This window comes from Cygnus olor, chromosome 3 (genome assembly GCF_009769625.2).
Source record: "Cygnus olor isolate bCygOlo1 chromosome 3, bCygOlo1.pri.v2, whole genome shotgun sequence".
Classification (NCBI taxonomy): Eukaryota; Metazoa; Chordata; class Aves; order Anseriformes; family Anatidae; genus Cygnus; species Cygnus olor.
In genome coordinates, this window is record NC_049171.1 from 38,416,648 (window position 1) to 38,428,067 (window position 11,420).

At 41.7% G+C, this 11,420-nt stretch overlaps 1 protein-coding gene across 3 annotated transcripts in view; it reads left to right on the plus strand.

Moving 5' to 3' along the window:
• ORC3 (origin recognition complex subunit 3) overlaps window positions 1–5,974 on the plus strand; it is a 36,979-nt gene extending 31,005 nt beyond the window's left edge. For all 3 annotated transcript variants that reach the window (XM_040553790.1, XM_040553792.1, XM_040553793.1), the window contains 3 exons: window positions 3,476–3,592; window positions 4,668–4,747; window positions 5,835–5,974. In XM_040553790.1, coding sequence (XP_040409724.1) covers window positions 3,476–3,592; window positions 4,668–4,747; window positions 5,835–5,940 — 303 coding nt within the window. In that variant the 3' untranslated portion in view covers window positions 5,941–5,974. The remainder of the gene's footprint in view (window positions 1–3,475; window positions 3,593–4,667; window positions 4,748–5,834) is intronic.
• Window positions 5,975–11,420: the final 5,446 nt, after the last annotated feature.

The window sequence follows — 11,420 nt, forward strand, 5'->3', positions numbered from 1 at the left end:
TTGCTAAGAGCTAGGGAATCTGGCTGGCTGAAATAAAGAGGCTGATTATGGAAAGAGTTTTATATGGGAAAGCTGTTTTCCAGAGCCTGTTCTAGTTGTGATCTTTTCTTCTATAGATGTAGCAAAGTCATTTTGTCCCCCATTATGAATGGGAGGACTGTGTCCAAGGGAAAAAATAGCGTCGGGGGCTTTTTCCAGAGACCTGCTTTGCAGTGCTGGTGCTGAGCCCTCACTGTGTAGGCTTGCTGTAAGGTGAAGGCATAGTGAGGAAATTTACAATAGCTTAAATACAAACATATATAAAGGAGTCCTTTTCTTTTTACATTAATTTCAATATTTGTTGTGTATTGACATCCTGTCTTTTCTAAGCCCAAGAAAAGAATTTTCATTGATTCTGCTAGCGAACCTGACCTTTTTCTAGAGAAGAAAACCAGCCTTTTTCCCAGTTCGTTCATGTATCAAATTCACGGGATGACCAAAAGAAAGGAGAAGCACACAATTTGGAGCAGGAGTGAACATACATTTCTCTGGTTTATCCTTGATTATAGCATATAGAATATAGATTATAGCATATAGAATATATATGCCACTTGGAGTTATCCTTGCGCCTTGACATTTCTCTTAAAAAGGTATGATCACAGCTTTGAAAAAGACATTGGTTATAGCTGTATCTGTGTGTTTATGTGGTACTTGAATCAGAGCCAACACTTAATTACCAGAAACCAAACTCAATAAAGATCAGTCTTTGAAATCCACAGCCCAGTTTCCGTTGGGTTTGTTTGGCACCGTGCCTCTATCTGAATGAGGGTTTTGCTGTGTGCGGGACTTTTTCTAAAATTGCTTGGTCTTACTTGTGAAAATGGCAGTTAGCAAGTGGGCTACCACTGAGGAAACCTAATATGAACATCACTAACTTATGCCGTAGAAAAACCTGTAAAGATTAGGCAAGCTAGCAAAATCTAGCTGCTAATGTGTTGAATGAGTAGTCTCTTTGATGAGCTGACAGGACTTAAAGTCCTCTGTCATCCTGCACTTTGTTCTTTGACGTACTTCAACATGTTTTTGATGTTTGAGTAAATTGTGGAGGTTTTGACATAGTTTCTAGTAGCAACAGTATTGGCTGAGTACCTTGCTTAGCACTTTTAACCTCTGTGAGTCAAATATTTTTCTTGATTGTACCTATGAATTCTGTATGGCTTGTATTTCCCTGGGATGTGACCAGAGCAAAGTTCTCTAGAGCTGTTCCTACCAGAAGACTAGGACAGAAGAGGATCTGCTTCAGTGGAGTAATAGGAAATGATTAATAATGTGATGCATTTCTTACGGGAGTCTAGTGCAGTAGTTTATTTAGCTAAATACGAACCAAAGAGCATACTTATCCTGAAAAACCAATGCACACACAAAAAAGTACAATTCTGTTTTCGTTGATCCCATGAAAATACAGCAAGTTGTAACCTGGAATCAGCAAGTCACTGCTTAGGGTTGTATCAGCTCAAGGAAATACAATTTCTGGATCTTCCCAGAGTTTAGATGGTCATGCAAATTTTGTTCTTGACCTTGGGGTAGAAAGGGTGTTTTTTTTCACATTGATCTCAAGGAATGAGCCCTGCTGCATCCTGCCTCTCAGTCTAGTTTCCTTCCAGGGACAACTTGGGTGCTGCAGCCTCAGGGAGCTGAGGTTTCCCCGCACGCAGCAGCAGCTCCCTCATGGTAAAGATGCTTGTGTGAGGTTTAGCTATGTATTAATTTCTACAGATGAGCCTGTTCCAGTTGTGTCCTTCTTGGTTTGGGTAACTAATCAGGCCTTAAATATGAGGAATTGTTAAGTTGAAGCACCTTGCCGTGTCTTGGGCAGCTCTGGCATCTTGCTTCCATGGAAAAGAAGGGCATGGTCCAGGTGCCTCTTCCTTTCTTCCCAGTAGATCTGCTCTGGTGCTTGCTGGATGCTCTCCTAAGCCAATTCAGGTTTTGAACTGACAAGCTTTAGGCTGGTATTAAAAACAAAATCTGAAAGATTAGAATTCAGTGCAAAGCATCCAGCAGCGCCAGAGTTAGCACCAAGGTGAGTGGTAGGAAGCCACAGAGTTAAGAGCAGTAGCAGAGAGGAACAGAAGTGTAGGGCAACCCCCGTGGGTGGTGGTGAGCCACTAGGTCACCCAGAAGGTGTAACTCCACCTCTGCTAGTTGGTAACACAGTAATAGGGTTGGACTTGATGATCTGAGAGGTCTTTTCCAACCCTAATGATTCTGATTCCTTAATTGAAACTATGACAGTATGAATTAGTCGAGTAAATTGATGTCTGGGCTGTAACATTTTGAGGTTTTAGCCATGTCACTGAATTTATCTGGAGACCATCTGGGCTGAACTGATACCTAATTAATGTCATTAACCTGTGCTTTTGTGTTCTTTGTACAGAATACATAAACTTGAAAATTGTTAGGCTTTCTGAAAGTTGTGAAAAGTCTCCTGAGTGCTGGAGTCCATACTGAATCTGAGCCTCACAAATTGCAGGAACTGAGATAGATAAAATGTAAGCTAAAGATTCCTGAGCAAAGTTGTGGGTTTTGCCCAACCTTCTTTCCTATCTTGAAAAGCTTTTATTTATGAAGCTATCTGTGCTAGGGATTTATAGACTTCCCAAGTCTGGCATGTGGGTTGGCGTATTTTTTACTGCCATATAAGAGCATTTTAGCAAAAATTTTTAGGAACTGAAAGGAATGATCCGTAGTTGTTTTATTAGAGGAGCTGGCTTCTTAGAGTATGTGAGACTGAAAACTGAATAAAATTATGAACTGAGGTGAAATGTCATAAATTTCTGCAGCCATGCAGAGACTTTCTTCTAGCTCTAGTGGTTTTTGGGTTTTGTTTTTCTTTTAATCACAAAGTAAATGGTTTGGTGCTGATGACCTGGATTTCCTGACACACAGGACAGTTTGTGAGAAATCAGACTTTTGCCTTTATAGGTGTTGAGTTTCAAGCCAGAGAAATGATTGTAACATTTCAAAGATAAAACTCTGTGATAAAAGAAACAATTTTGGTTTTTAGCCCACGTGACAGACTTTTGCTAAGACTTTCCTTTCTGAGGGGGGATGAGGGCCTTACATAGTAAGGCCTGAGATTAATCATGATAGGTTTCTTTTTGTGAATCCATAGAACAGAGTATTTCTCTCTAGAGAAATAGGAAAAAGCCCAAGCAGATCATCATTTGAATAGAGAATGCCTAAGTGGAAAAGATGGTAGAAGCAACACAAAGAGTGAAGTAGCTAGGAGAGTTGTGTTTTTTTTTTGTGTGTGTTTTGTTATTTTTGTTCTGTTTATTTTTTTGCACCATCAGCTTAGCACTGAACACACAAACAGTAAACATTTGGTTAAAGTACTTACCATGCGAATTTCCTGGTGCAATGTTGTATCCAGCCTTACAGATTGTTGAGGATTTAAAAACTGATTGAGGTTACTGCCTTTGTCTTTCATCAGAGTCAAGCTTTGAGAAGCGATGGAGGAAGCATTTCTAATAAAGCCCCTGACATATGCATAGTCTACAAGCTTCATTTGGAATGTGGCAGATTAATCAATCTCGTTGATTGGTTGGAGGTATGTAACGATGCAAGCAGTGCCTCCAGCTGCTCTCAGTATTTTCCTGATTTACCTCTTTGCTGTGTGTTTGCTTTTCTGTTGTGCCCCTCAACAACAAACTCATTGCCTGCCTCAGTCCCTCCTGCACAAGAACACGGTGTCTCCAGATCACTAGCCCACAGAGTCCTCCCTCCCGACTGCTGTGAATCATTTATTTCCAGCATTGTTACTCTGTGATGAAATTCTTCTCTGTTTCATGTTTGCAGATCAGACGTTACGCTTCACAAAGCTACCTTTTTCCCCTTCAGGTATTTTATGACACTTTCAGGGAAACAGGGAAGTGCTACCACTGAAGAGTGGGGCTTTGGGGCAGAATGCTTATGCTAGGGAAGAGCAAAGCTTCAAGCTTGATACCCTGTCTCATACCATGACCAAAAGGGAGTGTAAAAAGAGAATGTGCATCAATATGATACATTCTCCGAATACTTCCCAACAGCCATGTTTTAGTTCTACTATTTCCTAATCTGGAATGTTTTCTTTGTATTTTGTTAAGTCTAACTGGATTACATTAGCAGTGCAAGTTTTCAGGAACCACAGCAGCTTGTGGGAAAGAACTGTTCAGCTTCGCTACATGCAGTGGGGAGAACACTCCTCTTGCTTGTTCTGAATGTGCTTCATTTGCTGCTGCCTTGTTGGTGTATTGGAAGAGAAAGTGGACCTCAGATCTCTATCCAGCCTCCTGATGTCACTCAATTTTATAGATCTCTCTACAGCCAGCTTAATTTTTCCAGATGGTTTACAGTCTTGCTTTCTGTATTTTTTTCTGAGAATAGGTCAGGAACCAGAAGTGTATTTAGAATTTAAAATGTAGTCATGAGTTCGTGGAGTCACATTCTTTCATTGTGTTCCTTCTGTGGTAATATGTAACCTTGCTTGCTCTCTGGATTGCTGTGAAACTGACATTGTCACAGAGTTACCATTCCGAGATCTCATTCCCCCTGAGTGACAGTGATTAGCTCAGAGCTCGTTATTTTATATGCAGCTCTGCCTGTTCATGAAATGTGTTAGATCTGTGCTGCTTTTCCCTTTCTAGGCTTTCTCAACTGTGGTGACGGCAGTTGAGGGACCAAATGCAGATGCACCTTCCTCAGACCAGGTGGATGATGTTATCCAGTATCCTTTCTCACTTCGGTCTTAAAATTTATTTGACATTCAAATGCTTATGGGATTAGTGAACCAAGATTTTTAAAATGCAGCTTTTTGTGTGCTGATAACTAATTCCAGGAAAAATAAGACAAGTGGTTCAAGCAGTCTTTATGTACTATATGTGCAAAGTCACGGAAACGGATCCTGTGAAATAGTTGGGCTGGGGGTGGTGAGGTAAGGGAGCAGCTTTTGTCCAGAGGAACATTTTGGATCTGAAATAGAAGCAACAGAGCTTGAAACAAGATGAAGCAGCTGTTCTGAGTTAAATCATCTGAGAGTTGGTACATCTGCTTATGCAGGGGGAGAGCATTACTGAGGAAGAGAGAGGACAGTTGTGACCTAGAGAGGAGATGGAAAGAGTTGGTAGTTTATTATTATGGGGACGACTGAAGCATTAGCAGAGGAAATGCTTATGAAGCAGTATCTCTGCAGAAACCGTGCGTTCTGCTACCTCAGAGCTGAGGCTCCTAGTTTGCCCAAAACATCCATCCTGCTTCTCACTTGGTCCTGATTCTGCAGATCTTGCTTAAGAGGATCTGAAGGACGAGCGTTGGAACCAAAACTCATGGCTACAGCAGTAGTGCTGCCCCAGGGGTGAACAGCTGTATGAGAAGCTTAACTACAGGGCAAGTATGTGTATGTGGTGATACTATGCCACTATACCTCCGCTGTTTTATGAACAACCCCCCCAAAAAAAAAAATTCTATGCAAGTATCTATCTCCCCATTTGCTTGTTAACGGATCTAAAAGTGGAAATTCTTCTGAGAGACATAAAATTGGTATCTTTGTAGGTTTAAAGCTTCTCTTTGTGTGAAAAGGCAGGCTTCCTTTGTTGCCACATTGTTTTCAGGTAGCAAAAAGAAACACTGATTATATTATTTCTGCTTCTCTAGGCCAGGTATGATCTGTCCTCGTTTCCAACAGTTTTAGTGTGCAACACAATGTTTTGTGTAAACAATGCTTACCATAACTTAGCAATCTTCTCCTCTGAGAGATTGTGGTGTTGATTATCGTCATTAAAAGTGTATTTGGTTTCCTTGACTGACATGTCCAGCGCTCGTTTTATTCGAGCAGTTTCTGAACTGGAACTCCTGGGTTTCATAAAGCCTAGCAAGCAGAAAACCGATCACGTGGCAAGGTTGACATGGGGAGGCTGTTAATGTGCCACCAGAACCTTAATAAAGCTGTTCTTTGTAACGTTGTGCAATGGCTGTGTTCCCACTAAACTAGTCTTAACTAACTTAGCATGCTGAGTCCAAGTCAAGTCAAGGATGACTGAATGCTGAGATACATCCCCAGTGCCTGGAGGAACTTCAATAACAATGTTGTTTTTTAACACTCTGCCTCCATATTATAATGCGCTGCTCTATTGCTGCTTGTGTTCCAAATACTGTACCCGTGTGCCAGTTGTAATCATCTTTGATGTGTAATACTTAACGCTATCCTGATACAATTCAGGATGCCAAGCCAAAATGAGAACAGTGGATGTGTCAGCTGCAGAAGTGATGAAGCAGCATTATTAACTTGCTCACGATCTGATAGGATTTGAATCATCAGTGTAAAATGCCTTCCTACAGATTTAAGTATGCTAAGGAAGACAATAAGCTCCTGCGCTTGGCAGCTGCTGCGTGTTCTTCAAAGCAGAACTAGTCCTAGCACCCTGAAAAACTTGATCATGAAGCAGAGAAAGGGACAGTATTTCTGAAGATAGAGAGTTAGTTTCTCTGAGAAGAGCAAAAGCAAACTTTGAATCGTTCCCTTTTTATAGTGAGGATAAGTACTAGCTGGCTTAGCTGTCGGGAATTTGTGTCAACAAAGGCCAAATGAGACTAAAGTGCTCACATGCAGTGGAGGAAGACAGTAAAATCCACGTCTAAGGTACACACCATCTTTTTGTTGAGGATTTGTATTGTGCACAAGCAAAAGAAACAGCTCAGTGAGAATAACTGTTGGCTGAGAGCATGGAAGCACTGCTTATTTGACAGCTCTCCAGTTCATGACACTGCATCAACGAGCACACCAGTAGAGGCAGTACTACCAGTAAGAAAGAAGTCTTTTCTTCGCCCCTCAAGAGCTACCCTGCCCATCTAATGCATCAGGCTTCATCTTCACCCAGTTTGGGCAGCGAATTTGTTTTCCAACCATGGAAGAGGCCTTGAGAACCAAGGGGGAAAGCCGCCTTTCCCTCCAGCACAGCGTGTCTGCTCTACGTTGATAAACTGGCCCCTGGGCTGCGGCTCGTGCACTGCAGCCGTGGGGTGGAGGCCTCAGGTCAGCCTTATCACCTAGCGCCGGGCTGCACTGCAACAGAAAAGCATTTAGACTTTGTGCTGGGTGGGAATGACTTAATTTATTGTGAAAGACTGTGTTTACCACCAAAGAAAACCTCCCAGACTTCCTCAGCTGAGTGCCTTCACTTTCCTTTGGTTGGAGACTTATAAGCACTGCTCCCAGCACAAACATCCAGCTGTAACGAGAAGCCAGATGCTCCCACTTAGCTGCAGTGGTACTTCAGCCTTCCTACTCAAAACAGCTGATGATAGCCCAGAGCCCTCTCTGAAGTTTGTACCACATAAGTAAAACAGAGCCCTACAAGGGCAGGATAAGTCCTATTACAAAAAGCTGGTAGTTAACAAGCTATTTACCCAGGAGTTTGTTTTAAATACCCTCAGAGACTACGACCCATGTATTTTCCAGTCATTCTAACTGCAGAGACAAAAGAAATGCTTCCTGCTGTATGTATGCTCTAAATGATGTCAAGCAAATTAAAAGGTTGAGGAAGATGAGCTTATCAGCTTCTACTGCTTAAACACGCAACTTGGGAAATGCAACAAGAACTCTGAACAGTAAGTTTTAGGATCTCACTGGAGCAGCTGCTGACATTCCTCTCTTCCACCCAAGACATGGGTATAAACAAACTCAACTGTGCTTCATTCCAGAGATCAAGCCAGGGGCATCTACATGTGCTCCACAGTCTTTGTATGTCCAAGATTTCCAAGAAGCAGAGAGGAAAGACTTAATTTCAGGAGAAGAATGCTGCATAGGCTTTCTCTGTTCTGAACCTGACCTGTTTATTTTACAAATAAGGCTTCAAAAACCAAAGTGAGCAGCAAAACAGCCAAATGTCTCACTGATCAGCAAGAGGACAAGCAGCCAAATGTCCCTCACACCTGTCCTCAGCCACCTCCTGCAGTCTCCCATCCCCTAACGTGACCCGATCCAAGATCTGACCACATAATCTCTCAGACCTTTTAAGGGTTGGAATATTTGGGAACAAAGAGAAGCAAGCTTTAACAGTATGTGATGTTTAACCACAAAGTGAGCTGGCAATATGACATAAAAAGTAAACAGCCAAATTAATAGTTAATGGCCGTTTCTTCCCTGTAATGACAACATGAATTGTGAACCTTAAAGTCACCTAAGCTTGCTATACTATTTATGGTTTCTTGGGATCAAATCCTTCAGTACTTGGCACTTCATAAAACTGAAAGATGCATAAAAGGGAAAAAGATGGCTAAAATTATGTAAGGAGTAATACGTAATTTCATTTCCTTCTGCAAGGAGGGTTGGACATTTAAAAAAAACTGCACAAAATTTGCAAGTCGTATCCAGTTTGTGCAGAGGCTGGTTTCATAGTCTGCATCTCAGCTGCCTACAGAGAATTTAACTGCTAAATTTTGCACCAACATCAGGAAGAGCAGAGATGCTACAGCTGTGGAACTGTCACCTTGAAGAAAATCCTGCTGCTTGGGGTCTAGGGCTTCTCTCAATTTATTTTACTATTGTTCGCTGTAAATATTCCATATTCACCCTCGTATATCCTAGCTGAAATGCATACAGGAAGAGTGGAATTGATCGTATATATGAAGTTTAAAAATTTAGTTTCTACAGTTGTCTGCAGAGTAGTAGCACGTTCTGCAGACACTCCAGGAAACCTTCCCTGTGTGCAGTGTTTGTGAAAAGCAAGGCCAAAGATAGCACTGCGATACCAGATCTGAAACTAACAGCGCAAAGCCACGGTCACCTCTGAACCAGTGACCGTACTGTGTTCTTCGACACCCTCATCTGTCAACAAAACCATGGCCCAAAGTTAAACCTGAAAGTCAGTTCGAAGAATTTAGTGTTTTTCTCTGTTATTCTATATGAAGTATTTTGTTCTTGATACCTTTACTGGTTTTCAACAACAAGAACTTGAGAGTTTTTAAGAGAAACTAAGAGATCCATGGAGCCGACTACAACAGCAAATATAATCTGGTGTTAAAGGCAAACATTCATCTTCACGTTTCATCTCATTACTTCCATGCAAAGGTCACAAGCACTGGTTCACAACAAGAGCATGAACTCTTAATATTTTTCCAGCTTAAATGTTTTTCTTCCCCGCTGCAGAATCACACAGATAAATCCTTCCCAATTCCCAACTGAGGACTGGAGAGAATCCTTCACAAAACACAGCCTCTAACAAACAGAATCTGGTAATGGTCTTGCTGTGCAAGAATGCTTGAGCAGATCTCAAGCATCAGCACACAAGGTTGCTTGAATCTCCTTCCTTTTCAATCTTGAAAAATGCTGAAGAACCTCATGGTTGTATGCTTTCCTATCTAGACGAAAATCAACACAGAAAGTACGTGCTGCTTTTTCAGTTTACAGTAACCATCATCTGCTTGAAAAGAATTTAAGCGTCACTATCTTAAAAACAGGTTAACCAAGATCTTTGGTTTCAGTCTGTAAAGTTGCAGTCAATTGTCCTCAGTTTGCTTTGCTTTTGGACTGCAGTTATACACAAATTGCAAAATCATCAACAAAAGCTCTGGAAACCACAAAATGCAGTGCCAAGAATACACTAATTGTTGAGTCTTACCCCATTTCTGCTTTACCCTAAGCCCTCCAAAACACCTCTGAAAAGATTCTCTGAAGCAGGTGTTGTGTTTTTTTTAAGCACCAGCCTACTTCCTCACAGAACCCAAGATTTCCTTTGTTTTTTTTTTTTTCCCCAACAGTAATCAAGCAACCAACCATTTTCCCACTGAAGAGTAAGCTACCTGCTAAAACAAGCCTTTCATGTGACAGCCATCGCATCAGATATTAATCACTGAGATTAGAGAAAGAGCCAGTCTGAAGTCAAACAACAAGCAGCAGGTAAAAAAAAAAAAAAAAATTTTTCAAAGAATGCAACCTCATTTTCAAAACAGGCACAAATTAGGCATACCACAGCTGTGAGGCATAAGCACCCATGGTGGCATTAATCAGCCAGAGGACTGTTTACTATGCATTAATTTGGAGCAGCACAGGAATGACTGGGTGCTAACATGACATCACTTCTTATTTATAATAACTCTTAATATCCTGAAGGATAAGATAAGCTGAGACAGAGAGGCAATCACAATGGCTGGTATTTTAATTCTACTCCTACCTCCAATTATCAGTTAGGCACATACTCTTTCCTATCAAGCCAGAACAAAGATCTCCTGGAACATGGGAGATACGGGAGATGCATCAGGAGGCTGGAATCTGGGTAGTGGTCCACCCAGAAGCAAGGGTTTTCCTGTCCTCAACAAGTTAACACCAGGAGAAGGCCCTAAAACAACCAAGAAGGAGCGGGGCTGAGAACCCCGAGGCAGACAGAAGTTAGTAGAACCTCGATAGTTTTGTCTGCAGGACTGGAAGACCCACAAGAGCAGTCTGGCAGAGAGCTCTGACATTCTGAAATACGGTTAAGAAGAATCCAAATATTAAGGTCAGGCAGGCTTCAGGAAAGCATGCAGAAAATCCTCAGAGAGCGTGGCTACGTGCGTAATTCTGGACTCGCACCACTACCGAGGGAATGGAAGTTCACTAAGAGCTAGAACTCGCATGGCTCCTCTGAAATCATAACCAACAGCACGAGCAAGTTAATGCACAGATCTACCAGGCTCCATTACATTTCAACTGGAACTTCCCCACTAATTTGAAGTGGTACAAAGATCCACTGCACACAGACGTCCACTTAAGCAGAAGTTGACATTAGGTAAGTTAATTTAGAGAACAGTTTAATCGAAGGATTAGTTTAAAACTGCCTTTAAGTCCCCAAAGCAGATAATCCGAGTCATGTGATGAGCAATACTCCTACCCGTGGCACACAGCTCTGGAATTACCATGTAGTAACGTTTCAGTCATTCGTGCTGTGACTCAGAATTACACAGACAACAGCAGCCACCACTTACACAGCAGTTTGGAAACAGCTGAGCGTATCTAACAACAAACTCCTAGGCCCAGAACGCAGAGGTTGCACGCCTTCAGCTCTTCCAACACCTAGGTAGCTGCAGCTTGTGGTGCAAGCACCTGCTCTAGCTTAGGAACAGACTTCCTTTGATGTGTCACTTAAATCTGAAGGAAGACACGCACAGCTGTTTCCAGTCAGCTGCAGCAAGTTAAATCAGTATTTTGTCAGTGTCGCAAACATGCTTCCCTAACTGAAACAATACATCCAATCTAAGAAGCATTTCTTAGCCTCTGAAGAATTATGTGAGGTTTCCATCCACTTCCTTTCCTAAAATTCTGACCCACCCACTACTGCTAGTAAATACATTTTTCATTTAAACACTCAGATTTAAGTTTATTCATACACAGCAAAAGTTCCACCTGCATATTAAAAACAAACAGA